This window comes from Rhyacophila brunnea, unplaced genomic scaffold (genome assembly GCF_057557595.1).
Source record: "Rhyacophila brunnea isolate RB1 unplaced genomic scaffold, BYU_Rbru_1.0 scaffold_12, whole genome shotgun sequence".
NCBI classification, from domain to species: domain Eukaryota; kingdom Metazoa; phylum Arthropoda; class Insecta; order Trichoptera; family Rhyacophilidae; genus Rhyacophila; species Rhyacophila brunnea.
This window is the reverse complement of record NW_028232774.1, coordinates 31050999-31070452: the sequence shown is the minus strand read 5'-3', so window position 1 is coordinate 31070452 and position 19454 is coordinate 31050999. Positions and strand designations below refer to the sequence as shown.

At 31.7% G+C, this 19454-nt stretch overlaps 1 protein-coding gene across 2 annotated transcripts; it reads right to left on the bottom strand.

Annotated features, from left to right (window-relative positions):
- Window positions 1-1592: 1592 nt before the first annotated feature.
- Window positions 1593-19134, bottom strand: LOC147078060 (uncharacterized). Of its 2 annotated transcripts, none has more exons than XM_085961174.1 (6): window positions 18993-19134; window positions 18279-18361; window positions 16566-16685; window positions 13800-14022; window positions 12985-13122; window positions 1593-3905 (listed from the first exon to the last, which is right to left on the bottom strand). In XM_085961174.1, the coding sequence occupies exons 2-6, from the start codon at window positions 18336-18338 to the stop codon at window positions 2914-2916; spliced, it is 1533 nt and encodes a 510-aa protein (XP_085817300.1). In that variant the 5' UTR covers window positions 18339-18361; window positions 18993-19134; the 3' UTR covers window positions 1593-2913. The 2 variants fall into 2 exon arrangements, with proteins under 2 accessions (XP_085817300.1, XP_085817301.1); XM_085961175.1 differs by having other exon boundaries at window positions 19087-19134.
- Between the last annotated feature and the right edge of the window lie 320 nt (window positions 19135-19454).

Sequence of the window (19454 nt, the reverse complement as noted above, 5' to 3'; positions counted from 1 at the left end):
CACTTTTTTTATGATGAGAGCATCTATAAATAATAAAATACTATACGTGCTTTTAAATAATGTAGAATCAAATTTTTGTCCATAAGATATTTATATTAAAAGCAATAATGATATTCATGTTCACGAAGTGACTAGTGGAGACTATATTGAATGATTATATTAGCTCATCATTACGCAAATTCCATTTGTATTAACCTTCACAATGTCAATTCTATAAATTATACATAATATATTGCCAAGATAAAAAAAACCCTGAAACTTAAAATTGTTATTTATGGATGGTATCAATTTATTACTTACTATACACACCCCTCGTTTTGATGGCAAACTGACCTACTCCACATATTATAATATATAAAAATATTTGCCCAAATTTCAATTAAAACACAAATACAATGTCAAAAAAAACTACAGCAAATCACCCTCTCAATTACAAAACAACTTGAGGCAAGTTTCACATTACCTTTTTTTTACCGAACCCTACTTCACTTGATATGTGCTGCATCCGGTAGGTAGTGTCAATAAAATAATCTTTGAATTACCTGATAATATCAGATTGAAGAAAATACTGACAATTAGTATCATCTGCAAGATTTACCTAGCTAAAATTATCATACAACTTGGTACCTATAAAAACAATTACATAGGTAAGTACCGATGCCATAAATCTTAAGACAATCACACCTAACTTAATAAGTAACTTAATTAACTAAACTGAATATATTTACTAATAGCAATAACCAAAACTATTTTCTGAAGTAAATAATTTTACTTTCATAATATATTGAGATCGATATTTTTAATTTCCTGCATACTAAAGATTGCAGTCCCGGTTTTTACACTTTAATTCTGGGAATCCGAGTTTGGAGAATACATATCATAGGTTGCTGCCAAAAGTTGGTAAGTTGATAATTATTTAGGCATTTAGGTCGTGTCCGGAAATTTATACGTATGCAGTTCGCCGTATCACACGTCACCGTGAAATGTTGTATTCAATGAAATACAGAAAAATATGTAATTTTTTCATCTCGGTGCTATAAAAGTGACCGTATGGTATACGGTCATCTCTTTCGGATAAGAAAGCTCACGGCGAACTGTGCTACGGTGAAATGTAATAGATGTACAATTTACATGTAACCATTTAGAGTTAACAGCAGATTATATGTATGCTAGAAAAAAATTTCAACGCCATCCGATGGATAGAACATAATATACATAAACCACAAAGGAATAAATAATTAATATTATGCCTAATTTTATAAGCCATGTCAAACTATCAAATTGAACTCCATAACATGATTTTGAGGCTTATCAACTTTTGGCAGTAACACAACAACATTATAGAATACCTTTATAATTATTAATTATAAATAATAAAAGATGCAAGTTCTATATTGCTAGAACAATAAAATTCAATCAACACAAAATCAGCGTTCGAAATGGAAAATGTTACGAACCGGAGCGCTCAATATTTTTTCCAAAAAAAAATATAGATAGTTATCAATTTTATGTACTTATATGTTATAAAAATAAGTTAGATAGATGTTATACATATGGAGCTCAGATGGTCAACTTATTTTTTCCACAAGACGGAGGGAGCATTAATTTTAGGGATTTAATGAACCGGAACGGCGCTCCGGTGCGATCCGTTTCATTTCGAAGCCTGTAAAATGAATGTTGTTTTATTCCCATATTTTCTATATTTACAATGACAAATTATGTAGTTTTCACAAGTTTTATTATATTTATCACGAGAATCATATAAACCTTCATTCCAAAATACGGCTAGATCCCGTAATTTCAATCTCTCTTGCATTCGTATTCACAGAGCAAAAACAAGAAAAGTTTACAGATTATTGAAAATAATTTTTAATTTAAATTAAAAATAAGGTTTAATGGTTGAAATAACAACCATTAACCCGAACACTGTACTGAGCATTTAACCGTGTACACATGAATCGAGTCTATATTGCTGTAGGTATTTAAACATATCTACCCGAAATATTGAATTTTACTGAAATATTAAATTAATTGACAATTTAAAAAGTATATAACCCAAGAATATAAAAGAATTTTGGATGTTATTGTTTTCATATAATGTGTACTGATTTATTCAGTATTTGTATATGGATAAGCTTAACCTATTCTATTCTTCATTATAAGAATAGTCCCCTTAATTAGTTAATTATAAATAATAAACAGCCCAATAGTGCTTAAGCTCAAATTACATTGGCAGATTGCATCTGGCCCGATCATCTGCCACGAGTGTCAAAATCTATTCTTTATGGTTTTCAAGGATCGGGAGCGATCGTGAGTAAAGTAGGATAAATTCTATTTTTTGTCGTCCCGATCCAAGCGAAGATTGCCGAGAGCGTAGGAAGATATCCGAACACCGCCCACTAGGTTCGATAGCTCAGTCTTGATGTAAATTTGCACGGGAACACTGTTCAGTGTTGCCACCAATCTAACGAAGAAATAGTTTTCGGCCAACCTATATTTTTAATAATAGCAACACTATGTTTATTCTAAACCAATCAAAAACAAGGACCAACGCGATTGAATCGTTGCATGTAATTGCAAATAGTGTACAAACATTGGCCACGATGGTCAGCGTGGATCGGGTTGGGTCTGCGCGTCTGCCAATGTAACTAAGCCTTTATATGTAGGTACTAGTATTAATATTTTAAAAAAATTGAACTTTTTCAATAGAAAGGAATCATTTCAATGAAAGATCTCAGATCTTGTCTTCCTATTGCTTCCCATTAAAAAATACAATAATCTCATGCAATTGAAAATGACCTAACAACCTATCTAGTGAACACATCTTTAAATTTAGATCACATTTTTTTGTACTAAAAGTATTAATAAATAGTACTTAAGGCACTTCAAAATGTTTTATTCTCAATATTTTTATTACGAAGCCAAAAATTCATCAATCATTTTTAAAACATTAGATTCCTCCGAATTAGATACACCGACGGGTACAGAGCTATTGTTGGTTTTATTATTCTCCAAAGGTTTAGCGCAACTGGCTATTAAGTCTGGAATTATGTTAGGCAAGAGATATCTCTTTGTGTCACTAATCGTGGAATTATTTAATTCACTCTGTTCAGTGTTTGAATTATTTTCTATTACAACAGTTCCATTCGCACAAGCATCGTCTTTAATAATTGTAGAACTAATGTCTTTAATAACAGTATTTGGTAAATTATCACTCAGACTATTAATATTGTCAAAAGATTTGTGAAAATTTACAAGTTCAGCAGAAGTTGTACTGTCACATGGCATAGAATTTCGTTTCCTTATCAACTTAGGTTTCGTAGGTGTAACTTTAACAGTTTCACCGTCACACCTCTTAGATTTATTAGGCGATGTCGTCCTGAAGGATTTCAAATATGCCTCGAGAGTTTTATCATCAACGGCTTGAACGTTAGAAATATCAGGGGAATGACTACGTTTTCTTTTATTGACAACAAAATCAGCGGCAACATTTTTAGATTGCATTTCTTCATTGAATTTTCTTCTTTTATTCGCTCGGATCTCGTCCAATGACAATATTTTAAAGTCGTCTGATTTATCGCGGGACCTTTTAGATATTATGTTATCTTTCCCCTGGTGTATTTCGTCTAATGTCAAGGATTCATATTGATGAGGCAGTTTATTGGTAGGCGTATGTCTCATTTCTGTGTCTCTTGATTCACTCGACATGGAATCGTCATTGTAAGACTGAAGTTGAAGAGCCGCCGCCGAGCTGTCCGGATCATAATAGTAGAAAGCGGCCGATTCTGCCTGAATGCGCTCGAGGCGAATCTGCTCCAGCGATTTGATGGTAACCACCCGGCGCCCGTCATCCAAAAACCTATTCTTGACCGGAGTCAACGTTGGCATACTTTCCGAGTCAGATTCTGCAAGAATACATAACGATTTGTTTAATTCTCATCGACTTAAATGAAATACAAGAGCTCGGCCGGTGATCGGCCGGCGAAAGGAATTAAAAGATGCAATTTATTTCAAATGATTTTCATAAATATCGCGATATTGTTTTGTATTCTTGTTTAAGTCTGACTAATTTCTCCACAGCGCTGGCGTCTATTTCGGAGTAGACAATGAATTATTCAGAGAGAAAAATATAAAAATATATGTTAAAGAGGGTAAATAATTACAAAAATCAAATGAAATAAATTCAATCTTTATTTATAATAATACAAATCAACACATTTTTGAGAAATAAAAATAGTATTACATTTTGAACAGTAAAATACTAAGTCATTGAAAAAAATCAGATAAGTAATTTCAGTGAGATTGAGTTAAAACAATAAGTAAAAATTAACGAACTGAAACAAAGTTAGGCTACCTCACTGTTTACATTTACAATATAACATCAAACAATTAACATAGTTGAGTATGAGAAGAACATCAGAGGATAAAAATGTCACATTATTCGTGACTTAATGTGATAGTATAATATTAATAATAATTAATTAATGAATAAACAATAAATAACAAAATACTGCCATAAGTAGCGAATATTATAATAGAATATAAGAGAAATAAGGTGCCATAAACAATAATTAGTGCCATTCAATGCAATATTCACAAAAATGTGAATTTTTGGCAATAAGTTGGTAGTAATTCAATATTATTTCATTATATGGTTTTTAAAATATTGTAAATTTACAGTTTTTTTTAATTTATCGAAAAATTTCTATACAGATGAGACTGTATGATCATTTTTATCGACAAAAGAAATCTTTTCATATTAAAATGCGAATAATATTTTTATAATCTGGCAATACACAAATTCTGGAAAATTCAAATTCCAAATTTACTTTACAAAGATGCACACCGAACACCATTAATAATATCATGAGATTTTACCGGTTACAAAAATTATACAGATAGAACAACAAAAGTCCAATTATTTATTACATTTAAATCCTACTATAAATTTCACTTATTTTAATTTTTATTGTTTTATGGGTAAAAAAGGAGTCTAAAATATTACTTTTGCAAAGTGGCAATAAAATAATTAATATTTTTTTTAATCATACATTCCCTTAAATAAAAGCTGTTTCGGAAACTGAAAACGCATAGCCTTTAACAGTAAAATTATTAACGTAGGTAGAGTAATAACAAATATGTATTACCTACACCTAATAATATTAAACTTTTTGTAACAGATCGTGTTAGTATGAACAAACATTCCATATCTATGTAAGTAACTATAGGTGAATTTGAAATGGATATCTATTCAAGACTTGGTGTGAAAATTCAAATGAAATTTTTAATTCGAAATTTCACAAAATCTGTTTACCCTGTTTTATAATTTCTATCATAGAATAAACGTGAAACAAATCATAAGTTTTAAGGATAGATTAATATTAATGTAGAAGATTTACTGCACGGATGTTAATTAAAATTAATGTTTTAAGTCATAAAATACAAAAACATTGATCGTCGATCCAAGCTTCGTCTACGAATGAATTTGACTTCTCAAAAAACATTTTTATGCCAGCGTCTGTCTTATCATAATTCTTGCTCGGTTCCACAAGAATCGATCTAGTTTGTGATTGTATTTTCAATAATTATTGGTAAATTTATTCTAAAAATGTCACACCCAGTACAATTTGACAAAAGTTAATAGCTACGCTACAATCAATAAAATTATCATGCCAACAATACGCCACGTCGGTGACGTTTAAAAAAAGCAGCATTGATAATCTTGCAATTAATGTTTTTAATGTGAAATTTTCAATAAAATGTAAAAAATGTTGTAATATAATTTTAAAAATATGCAATTATGACCCATAATTTGCTCGCAGTAGATATTTGTTTTCAAATGAGATTTTAAAACAGCAGTTAAATCGTCTAAAAACGCAATACATGAACGCACAATGCTCGTTCATAATAGTTAACGAAGGGTTATCAAATCTTCTTTCATTACAAAACACAAGAATAATCCCTGAAAATTTACAAACAGTTGGTATGAGTCTTTTGCACATTATGAAACAGAGCCAAAAAACATAATTCAATGAAAGTATGGAAGAAATAGATTCAGTTAGAATTCTAAGTATGTAATGTATATTATGTATTAAATGGCCAATTATTTAATATGTACTATTTTTACTAACAAGATGTATCAGTGAAATACTTCAAGATGTAGACCGGTAGAATACCGGATGTAATGACTCCCAATGGATGACAGGTGGATTATGAAATAAATATTCCTAAACCCAAAATACGTGAAATTTAATAGCATGGCCATAATTTACAATGGAAACTGGATCATTAGAATCGTCAAAACATGTTTGAATTATTCAGCAAATTACTGTAGCATTATTAGTCCAAATGATCCAAAATCCAACTATTACAGAAAACAAAATCACAATTATTTGAAATGAGATTTTTGAAAATTCCAGAAATTTTTATGACAATAGTATATCAATCGAATTACGAATTATTTATTGAATTATATGCTCATAGTATGTGTAATTAAAAGATATGTTTCAACGAAATACAACTTTGCATCATAAAAAAAGGGTAAAAGATAAATATCATACAGTTTTACTTTTTAGGCTATTATTGTACAGTGACTGTGAGGAAAAAAAAATATAACTACAACGGTAGACGCTACAATTATTATTCTAAAAGAGAGCAAAGCACACATTGTTGGATATTAAATATTTTTTTATGTGCAAAAATAAGGTAAAAGACTTTGCCCGCTATCGGCAGACATGATAATTATTCTTTTACCGCTCTTCACTACGGGAGTCATAATCAAATACACAACAATGTTTACAAAAATTGTTTAGCTTCCTTTATAAATTATTAAGACAATGTTAATATAATATTTGTATAGATATTTTTTTTATCTTATTTAAAATACGCTATTCATTTATAATCAATAAATTATCAGTACTGGATTGCAAATTATAATGAAGGATAATAAATCATACAATGATTTACCCCTTGCTAAAAAAAAAAACAACAGATAAGTAACAACATAAAAACATATAAGCAATTATTATATTCAATGTAATGTAATTTTACATCATAGAGGCATTTATTGTTCACTATCTATTCAACATATTTCCTGCAAAATCAAATATTTTATTATATTATATATATTATATATAATTATTACACTAATGAAATGGATAATTAAAAAATATTTAAAGTTAGCTCTCGATAATAAGCTTTTATTACATTATCAACACATTTTTTAATTAATATTTTTTTTTTTTTATTACTTTAGAGCCAAAAATTTCCGGCTTAGAAAAAGTCAATGCAGTCCCCTCCGTTTCTATCAATACAAAACGTTTTGAAGCCTGTAAAAGTCGACATTAACTTTTAACCATATATTTATTATATTTGGAAGTGTAATTTCAATATATTCTAACACTAGAAGCATTAGACGAGTGAAGAAAATTTTTGCTCGACTTTGCATATTTTTATTATCGGTGCAATGACACATATTCATTAATCAAATATCTCTAGAAGATTAATTATTCTCTCAATCGTTCCACCTCTACTCCCCCCCCCCGCAGGCGATTTCACATATTTAATGATAAAAAAATAGAAAAACATTTCACACGACGATATGACTACAGAGTGGCAACGCAAGATTTTACTTTGAGAGATAAGATTTTATACGAGAGAATTATGTCAAATCATAATAGAATTAATTGTGTAAAATGGATATTTCCTTTAAATGTTTTTGTACCATTGTTTAAAGTATTCGTATTGAATTAAAGATTATCAGCCCTCTTGATTAATTCCGGTATTCTAAACAGCATTCAGTCAACTCTTCCAAGCCAATAATGACAACAATAGTAATACAAAATTTGACACTACTATATTTTTTTTAACACTTTGTTTCTTTAATTCCTCGACAATCAATAAGTGCTGAAAAATTTACAAAAGTTATACGTCTATATATTATATATATATATAAATATTTCCCAAGTTCATAAAAAGCGAAATATTTGTAAAAAACCCTACTTTAAATTACAAAGATCAATCTAATAAAAACCAGCTGAATATTAAGAATTGTGGGATATGTAATAGATAACGTCAACATTTCGTCAATTCAAAATATGATTCACACAAAGCAAATTAATCCTTTTGGATGACGAACCAAGCCAACTATAATTATTATGGAATAGCTTGTATTCCTAGAATGCAAAATCGATGTGAGTAAGAAAATTGCAATATTTTCCATTATAAACAATAATAGAACAAAGAGTCAGCATCTTAAAACATATTTCTGCTGAAATCTTTGGAAGAATGGACGAAACGATCATCAAGTCCACTCCACGAAGCGACCGGACAAACACCGGCTGGAAAATATGCACAGAAGCAAACCGAATATGATTCGACAACTATTTCTCACACGTCTCAATCGAAGATCTTCACGTCTAACACTGTGTTGTTCTTTCCTTGCTCTCTCATTTTACCGTCACGCATTCCTCTCGAGATATACAAAAATATTGACTCCATAATTAATATTGAATACCTAATGAATTACATTCAAAACACACGAATCACCCTACACTAATAATTATTGGATACATTTAAATCCAAAGACATTCACATGACAAGCAATTTCATAAACCGCATTATATGAAAAAGATAATTTTAGATATATCCATAATAATTAAGACATATCAAATTTAATGGTTTATCCCTTTCCAGTGGCTTTTATGATAATTTTTATGTTACTTCAGAGCAAAACTATGAAAAAAGATCCAAAACAAACTTTTTACACAATACAATCACTATACCTACTATAACTTTCAAAGCTTATAGAAAATTTGCATAACTTGCAGTGTTGTTATTAACACAAATAAAAGAAAAAAAACCAACATTGCATAGTAAAATATTATCAATAACCATTAATATATGACCAGTTACACAACAAACACATAAACTAGCAGATATAAATGCCATTTATCTGAAAACACATGATCTATCTTCCTTCGACAGGGTTAGATATTAAGAGAAGATTAAAACTCCCTTCCAGTTTGATAATAATAACATAGTTAATATAGCTCACGACCATGGTTTGTAATAATGTCAAAGCCCGTTTAAACGTATCAAAATTTACATGAATACCTCCTTTGCGGCATCTACGTCTATAAAAACTGGTGACTTTTTTTGCATTAACAATATAGTCATCAACTCATGCAAGTAATATAATTTCCATGGTGTAAATTAATGACAATTTGCTTAATAAATTATTATGAACAAGTCTTTTAATAAATACGATTGAAGCGATAGTCATTGATTAGTGAAACCTTTGAAATATTGCATGTCTAATCATAAGTTATTGATATTTTACGATACACCAACTATAATTACCTCACAACTTTTATTTACCCTATCTTCGATCATTCTCAGCTTCTCACACACATGCGGCCAGTGCCCAACACCACCACTAATTACCGTATACATCTAGTAATTTGCTGCAGATGCACGGTGAAATCTAATGCAAGTTACCGTTGTCTGCTGTATGTGGTAATTTGCATTGGTGAGCACTGACCATTGTCAAGAAATTAATACCATTCGACAAAAAGACGCACTGAAAGAATCGAATGAATTTGTCGATTTTAAAACACGGAAAATAATCAATGCTGATGGTATATCGAGTGAACAGACCATTCTTATTATACCAATTAACCTAATATATATTTTTTCTCAGTGTAGATAAGACAGACAGCTATAGGAAACAATGCATAATTCACAAATCCGTTAGATATATCTACATGTGCTGCATATTCATGACTAGTGACTAAACAAAACTAATCAATCCCTTCGCTGCTATAGGGCAGCCAGCACGAATAGTAATCAAATTAAATTATGTCAATTGAGCTGATAAAAACCATAACTTTTATCCAATAAAAGGCTACACCAAATTTCATGACAAGAATAAACATATAAAGTTGACTTTATCGAAATAAAAAAAACAACATAAAGAATACGTTGAAAGTAGGACACTTTTATAACAAACATGTTTTCAAACAATATAAAGACTGCTACATTTTCTAAAAGTAATATTAAAATGCAAAATAAATGTATTGTGTACAAATCAGTCATCAGTAGTTAGTTCCTCAGTATTAAAATGGCTTACAGACAGTAAAGATGCACATTTTCTGTAAAAGATACTCTAATGTAATAAAACATGAAAACTCTACAGAGTTACAGTAAAATCCCGTTAATTCGACAAGCACAGTTAATTTGAAATTCAGCATAGATCGAAATATTCACTAAAATTCATAAAAATGATATCCATTAATTTGAAGAATGAACAATAAGGTTCAGTAGCAGATTTTTGTTTTTCCAAGAAATGTATGTTGGCCACTTATTCAACCCATTGGTTCCATACTCTAGATCCAAACACACATATGTGAATTTTTCAAACCCGGGATTCGAACCCGGGACCCACGACATTATCAGACTGACGTGTAACCGCCCGGCCATCGTGGGACTTTATAAACATTAATCTGTAAGAAACTGTATCGCACACAGAAACGTTACAAAATTGCAACAAAAATGTAACTTTTCAGCCATTATACCTATGTTGTATTTCGTAATTTGAATTTTTTTCAATTTTCGGTCCCATCAATTTCAAATTAACCGCATTTTACTGTACCAGAATTTTATTTTTGTTTGTTATTACACAAATTCTACAATATGTATTCACTACATAACTCAACTTTTAATTGGTGTTGATAGGCATTAGGAGGCATGAAAGTATTTTATTTTTCCATTGACTGCTAAAACAATAAGTTTGGGCGAGACAACTCACACATATAATAATCGCATTATTTCATTAAGTCATTTAACTAATAAACCGTAAAGACATTAAAAGTGTCATTCAATCATATTGTAAATTCACATTATTACAATGTATAAATCAATGGACAAAAATTCTATAATGCGGTAAACATTGTAATATATTACAAGCAAGATACGATCCGTACAGATACATAGAACAGTAATTACATAATGCATATCATTACATTGAAAACCTAATGTTTATTACAGACTAGGCTTCCAGAAGACATTAATAATCAGCGGGAGGTTGTATTTCTATCTAGCCTTTTTAATATAGTTTTTATTACTATAATATACTCCGACTTTTGAATCAGGCTATCTAGTAAAAGTAAACAAAACATTAAAGACGACGTTACTGTCATTGGTTGAATTTTAAAGATATGCATCTGGCAACCAATGAAATTGCTCTGTTACTTTCTGATGCCACTTGTTCATTGCTGAATCAATTTCACACTAAAGCGTCAATTACATTGAGCTTTTTTACGAGCTGATTATTGGCAAATTTATAATCTGCCTGTAAATTCGCCCAGTGTAATCATCGAACAAGCTAATAAGCAGGTTGTAAACACTCCACCGAGAAAAGTTGAAAGCCGGTCAACTTTATAAGCTACACGCCGGCTTGTGGGCGTATCGCGTCTGCGCAGTAGAGCGATGGTGGTGGAAAAACGAACTACTCATTTTGAAATTTACCTTTTTGACGTTTAATGGAAACATTATTATGGAGCGTAGCGACCTCCCGGCAAAAAAACGAACTACGTTCCGTCAAAATCGCTCGCTGGCTTGTGGCTTATCAGCGAATGGAAAATTTTGTGTGTAATCATGAAATCGCAGTAGCTGAACCGCCCGCTTTTAAATTTGCCAATAATCAGCTCATAAAAAAGCTCAATGTAATTGACGCTTAATGGTATTTCATAATATAAGAATATTATTCTGTTGTATTAATAATTAAAAAATTTATTTTTTAGTGTAACCATATTAATATTACATTTTGTAATTATTTATAATCTACTTAAATAGTGAGCATTGTGTAGTTTATGAGTTACATGTAAATTCAGGAGAGGCAATGCTAACATTCCTAATAAACTTACAAACATTCAATAATCATCGTTTTCGAGTAATAACAAAAGATAAGAGGCTAATATTCCATATAAATCATAGATTATTTTCTTGTCGTCGATAACAGATTACGTGTACTATTTGCTTAAGAAATTTCACAAATTTTCAACTTTAATTCGAAATATATTCAGATATTGGTTAAAAATACAATGTTAATAATGTTTTTACAACACAAGCTTTACAATAATAACACAACAGGTATACTTAAATCAAATTGCTTTTAATATAATATTTTTGACATAATGAATACTTTGCAATAAAACAAAGTACGTTACATCAATGCACCTTTCGTTTAAAGAATACTTTATATCGTTCCCAGAATTGGCTTTCAGCAGAACAAGTTGTCTTTCAATCCCTATCCGATTGGACAAATTCTTGAAATAAACAGTAGATAAGATGTGAAATAACATATTATGCATGGCCGAAGGCCACAGATTACATAATTTGTTTTATACTGGCAAATTGCAACTGTATCTATAAATATTTTCTTTTTTAACATAGCAACATTTGAATTATCCGTCCCGTTGCAGAGAATTAAAATTACCTCATTTTACAGGTGAGTGTGTATATCCCGCTAGGCAGAATTTTAATAATAGCAAACTTGGTTATTTAATTAGGGTAAAATAGATATATTACATATCTCGCAATACAAACTCTACGAGATGTTATATTAATGACTAAAATATTTCTTGAAAGAGATGCTAGAAATAAGCCAAGAAGCGAATAAAATCATCAATTATTGGCATGCAACAATCGGCAGTATCGAAATCTTCATTTTATTGTTTTCAATTGGACGCTCAAGTCTCTTTCAAACCCCTCCTATTAATAAATCAGCAGCGGATATAAATGAATAATTAAATATCAGGTTATCCTCTCGTGTGGAAAAAGAAAATATTTTTTACACAAGCGGGATTAACAATTTACCAGTGATGTTATCATTTTACACAATCTTAAAGTGACTGTGACACATTGGGAGATATGTGGGGCCTGGAGGTAGGGCGTGAGGATGGTGATGTCAATACAAGCGCATACCTTCCTCAAAATTCACTACAAGAGAGTCGACGCTCGGCAGACTGCTGTAGGCCGCCGCCAGTGGACTGATGGGCACCGACGAATCCATCGGCGGACGCGGCCCGCCCACATTCGCTACTAATGGATTTTCCAATGGACCTGTCAAATAAACAAAAAGAGTAGATAGAGTATTATCAGAGTACAAATCAATTGATTCCAAAACAAACTCGAGTTAGGTAATTACTGAACCTGATCTGTGCCGGGAGGTTTTGTATATTGAAAGTTTATTATAAACACTTACCAATCATAATATGCTAAATGTCTCACTATTGGACCAGTATTCTTCCGAATTTTAAATTATTCAAAAGAAACGCCTGAGACTGGCATTCTGTCTTCAAAGACAGGCGAATAAGTTCGCGTTTCTTGTTGGCCGGCACTGTGCGCCCGGCCATATCTGTGAACATGTTCGCTTTGGCACAGAACCGATTAAGTTCATTACAACTGTATATTATGCACCTTTTATCTTTCTTCAGCTTTGCACAGAGAGAAAGTTATGTTATATACGCGTGGTACAGCAAATTAACCCATAAAGTCCTGCAAGAAATCATCAGCCATTGCAGATGAGGGGCGACATCAGATTAAAAAAATACCATATTTGAGGCAATTTAGGCATAGAACTTTCAGAGCTCTTGAGATGGGATAATGACATCAGATTGATTCCAATTATTAACAATTCTAGGAATTTTTAACATAATATAGTGCATACTTGCTCGAATTAATTTGCACAGTACTGTATCTGTAAACGTATCAAAATTTGAGACAGTCGAACATCATACCTTGTCTCTGATGTGGATGCCAAGACCCAGGATGTTGCATGGGAAGAGTAGGCGGCATCCTGTGAGAGTCCGATACCTCGGCTGTCTCCCGGTTGGGGGCGGATTCGTTGGGGGGAACGCCTCCCGGGCGGGTCTGCTGGGCAGTGTGCTGGAACGGGCAGAATTTCTTACGGCACCCGCCCGGTTGAGATTCCCAATAGCACGGTATTTGCTTACGATTTTTCTAAACAAAAAACATATTATGTTAAAGTTTAGTTTATCAATTTACAACTTCTTATAGTAATATTAGTTGTGTTAATCGCCCGGTTGTTAAAGTACCAAACTGGCCCAAAATTACCACCTGTATACCGTATTTCAAATATCTAGGTACCTACCTACACGGAAAATAGGCGAAAGGGATTTTTGTACAGGACAGAAAAACGTTGCAGATTTTAGCTTGACATTTAATATAGTAGAATAGATACCTAGACGATTTGAGAAATAATATAATTAATACTAGCTGCCTGGTACTGCTGCTCCCATAGGACTTGGTGTGGTATGGGACTTCCTATTTGGTAGTAAATGTAATATCTTCAAATAGGTGCGTAATACGAATGATTGCAAATGCTATATTCATTTGTTTTGAAAATTCTGTCATCGAGTATTAAATAAAAACAATGTAATTATAAATTGTATATGACAAAAGGGTTACATAGAAACATATACAGTAGAACCTCGATAATTCGAAAAACGATAAATCGAATTTCGCCGTTTTTAGAATTTTTCGTCAATTTTAACCCCCAAGAATCATTTTTCATACAAAAAGTTCATTACAAATCGAAATTTTCATTATTTCGTAATTCGAAATGGAATTTGGTCCCAAAGGCCATTTTTATTTATTTATTTATAAAAAAGAGTATTACGGCATTACAGCTTTTGGCCAATGCGCCATAATACATAATACATACAAATATATAAAAATATATTAATTACAAATAACAACTAATATGACAAGAAAGTGGAAAAGACAGCATGTGTAAATATTAAAGAAATATGATAATATATACAATTATAAATTTATCCTATTTAAAACGTCTACAAACATTATATAATTAATAAAAAACAAATCAACCTTTATGGTGCCATCAAATAAGCTAATTGCACGATACACAGCATCATGAAACATAACATCTGTCCTGCGACGAGGTATCTTGAAGACCGTGGAGCTGCGAGTGATATTGGTGGGAACATGAAAATTAATATTTGCCAGTTTATGCGGATTGTAAATGAACCCACGAAGAAGTAAAAAGAAATGCTTTAAAAGAACAATCACTCTTCGGGTAGACAGGGATTGCATTGATAGCATACCCAGAAGAAAACGAATCGGGAAATTCATTTTATTGTCATTATCATAAGGAAAGAACCCGTATGTTCTTAAGTAGAGAAATCTAAGAAATCTATTGTGGACTCGATCCAGCTTAATTGTGTGCATGAACCTATTAGGACTCCAAATAATGCTGGCATATTCAAGAATACTCAACACAAATGATACGTATAATGTACGTAGCACTCGGACGTTTTCGAATGATTTTGAAACCCTCATAACAAAACCAAGCATTTTGCTAGATCTAGTACTGATGTTAAGAATATGCTGATTGAAAGTGAACTTTGTATCATACAATACTCCCAAATCTTTTATCTCCGTTACCCTACTCAATATTATACCAGACAATGTGTATGGGAACAATAAGGTGTGCCTTGAACGATTGAATGAAATAATATTACATTTGGAGGTAGCGAATTCAAGTTTATCCATATAAATCGAAATAAATAATAGTAAAATACTTATTTTCTTGGAAAGTAATAAATTTAATGACTGCATTTAAGTAGGCAAACACCTGCAAATTTACTGATGGGAGGCAAATCCCCAAGTTTAGTATGTGGAAAAACCCAAAAACTCCTAATGTACTATGACACAAATGACTTATCCAAGCATCAATATTATTATTGCTGGGGATGTCAATCAAGGTAGATTTACTTGTCATTCATTTTAATTCACAATCCGTTATTTTATTAATGTGAAAAAAATGTTGTTTTACAAGGTAATCCTAGCACATAGCCACTAAATGCTTTTCAGTGAAAAAAAAACCTTTTTTATAACTGACAGAATTATGTTTTTAATGTATTTCAATAAACAATGAGTTTCTTATCTTTTAAAATTTAAGTTGATAACAACTGAATGTTTAGATTAAACTGGCAATAATGCATACACAGTGACTCTTTGCTTGACAGGACTAGTTCACTAATTGACTTAATGAATTCACTTGACATTTTTATTGTTTATAGGATATTAAAGAATTTTATTTTAAATACAATACACACCTACATATGTACCAGTTTTTACTGTGAATTTGTATGAATCTAGATTAGATTTTTGAAAGGAACAACATTCTTATTTAAGAATTTTTATTCTTGGTAGGTACCTATCTAGCTGGATATCTGATTACTCAGTAATTAGTGCTTAATTACAAAGTGTAAAAAACACATATTTCGAACTAGTTCACCATTGAATTACTTTTTTCACTGTTAAATACCACGTAACACTATTTTTCAATACTGCATCGTCTCCATACAAATTGACGAAAATTTTTTTTTCTTTCGGAAAATTCGATTTATAGCGATTTTCGCTAATTCGAAATCAATTTTCAGGGTCCCTTGGATTTCGAATTATCGAGGTTATAATGTATAATTATCAGAAAATATGTGGTTGATGCTAGTGGGACTTACTCTTAATTCCATGTGTCTTAGATTACACTGTTGATCAAAGCATTTTCCTTGTTGCCAATTGAAGCACATTGTCTCCCGGCCTAGTGCCGATGGTTCGTGTCGAAAGTGACACGTGTCACCCTGAAATTGGAAACAAAACAATAATCGTTAACTGGGCACTTTATAAAATTACTGACACCTAAGGAATATTTAAATTAGACACCATTAGTTTCAGGCAATATCGGCTCTTATCATATTGGAGCTGGACAAACGCGGCCCATAGAATCCAATGTTGTTGTTGGCCAATTTATTGAACACGTTTTTTTTTTAATTGTTTGACAGCGTAGGGTTTAATAATCTATTGTAGGAATCATTTATCTTTAACTATCACTAAGTTCGGTAGTAAGTTGGGAATCAAGTTTTCATTCAACCACTTTTAGTAAGTCCCCGTTTTTTGAATTCGCCTAAAATTTTAATAATCGCGTTTGCCACAAACCCATTAGCACTACCAGGGTGGACGATGAACGAGTATCAAACGAGAACCATTTCAAATAGGACTCTTGGTTCTAGCGCTTGATGCAAAAAAATAGTTTTGTCTAAGCAACTTCAAACGACTTCTTGATCACAATGCACCGATGATACAAAATTTTGCCGTTTAACAATTTTAAACCAATACGAAGTTATCAAATCACATTCGGTCCACCCCTCGATGATAACTTACCAGCTCATGGCGTAAACAATAACAATATTGACACAGTTTATAAATGCTGTCAAACGATATCAACACATAAATAAGTCGACTGCAGTGGCAGATGAATCTGACACCGTTCTACATAATATGTATACCTATGTTTTAAAAGTAAAAACACACCAACTCGACATAATATCTTATTCAGTATCTGACATGAACTGATGGGTTTGTATTCCATGTTATTTATATATCGGTTATTACGAGGAAGATGTGACCTACTGAATTGCTTGTATAAGCATTACTCGTTATATCAGAGAATAGGTATTTTTAAATGAGCGGTCACATAACACAAAAAGTCACAATTCAAACAAAAATACACAATTAGAATTTTTCCCCGAAACAAGCATGGCATTCATAAACTACAAAAGAAGTTGTTTATTGTAATGAACGCTGGTAGGTACCTACTGACTTCAGCTTGGAATTTTTACATTAAATTTCAACCATGTGTTCAATATTGTCGGCGAAAACACCAATTAGGTACTTAATAAACGTAATCCGATCCCGGCGATATCGGTCTACGGTCGGATCTTATTGCTTAGGGTCGAAAATGTTTTTAAACGATCGACACATTAACAGTTTTAAGAAAATTTTTGTAGATATTTTTACTTTTTAGTATCCGATAAGTAGCTCGTTATAAAACGGAATAAATGTATGGAGAAAATCATAAACTAAAATGTCAACGAATGTTTCCTCATTACATCCAAGATCTCGTTATGTCCGTGATCGTGAGTACTGATTAAAGATGTATTTCAGGTATTTTTCGACAACAAAATTGGCTGGTAAAACAATAATTCAAAAAGTAGATAACACATTATGGCTTAATGTAGGTATTCCATGATTCAAATTTTAGCAGATAATGGGTGAAACTTTCGCCAGAAGACAAAGCATATAGATGTGGAATCACCATATTATTATGCAGTAGCTTGTACAGATTTTTACGTGATATGTACCATGAAAATGAATAAAATAAAAATAAAACTTACCTTGGTACACGTCGAGTAGTAATAAAAATAGCAGTCATCTATTTTGCGAGGTGAATCCATGTTTCGGCAACTCTAGATATCAACTGAAAAAGTGGACAAGAAAAACATACATCAAAATCACATCGTAAAAATAAATAACATCGTTTCGTTAGGTATACCATTGTGCCCCACTAAGCAGCGTCGTGTCTTCGTTGGTTGATGACACGCCAAACAAATTTTTGGTATTTCGAATCCCGACGAATGTATGGCTTGGGACAAACCGTCATGTTTATATCATTCAATAATATTAAATGACTAATTAGTATCTATAAATGATGTTATACACGTGTTTCACTTAACTATAAACGCCGCTTCGATTGTATATGCCTTGAAATATTGGAAATAAGTAGGATTAATATGATCCGAAATACGTCAAAATTATACATAATTTATGTAAATGAGCGACGTTGACATGCTTTCACTGAGTTATATTCCAAAACACTTGACACTAGGTATATAGGAAGAAAAAAATCTCTGTAAAATGAGAGGGCTTTCTTTTCCATTAGATGTTAACTCCGAAAACATATCAGGAGGAAAGTAAGAGAATTTGTTCGAAAACAATAATTCGAACATCTGATTTTGAGGCACATAACAACTGGGCAACGTGCTAGGTACACATTATTTTTGGAGATTACGGTAAGTATCACAAAAATAGTAATTCATAAAACTACTTACTTTGTAAAAAAAATATGGAGCGAAAATGTGTAAACAAATGAATTCGTTATAATTTAACTACTACTACAACGAGCCAAGATTATTAAAAATATACCTCGGCGGACACCGCCACAGCTATTTGCTAAATATAATGTTGCAAGGTGGGTGTTACTGTTGTCGGTGTTGTAAGTCGTCCTATTTATCTATGGTTCCATTTATTGCCACATCACGGAAATAATGAATGTGACCAAGTATAAAGTGACATCATAGACCTATGTACCTACCTAATTATTTAATTTATTAGTCCCTTTTTAAATCGCCACCCTCAAATCAGTATGTATCAAAGTTTGGTATGAATATTATCTACTAATATTATTATCTTACGGCTTTTTCCGTTTTAGCGAGCGATTGTGTGCCTTATTCTTCTTGTCCGATAGGTTTAAAAAAATCCATCCCCTGAACGTTCTCCAAGTTTCCATTCGG

Bases quoted from the DNA above. Each gene is read 5' to 3' on its own strand.
- LOC147078060 (XM_085961174.1), bottom strand. From the start codon at position 18,338: ATGGATTCACCTCGCAAAATAGATGACTGCTATTTTTATTACTACTCG. The intron at 14,023-16,565 runs GTAAGTCCCACT...TTTTTTGTTTAG, and splicing joins TAAGACACATGGAATTAAGA to AAAAATCGTAAGCAAATACC. The intron at 13,123-13,799 runs GTATGATGTTCG...TTTATTTGACAG, and splicing joins GCATCCACATCAGAGACAAG to GTCCATTGGAAAATCCATTA.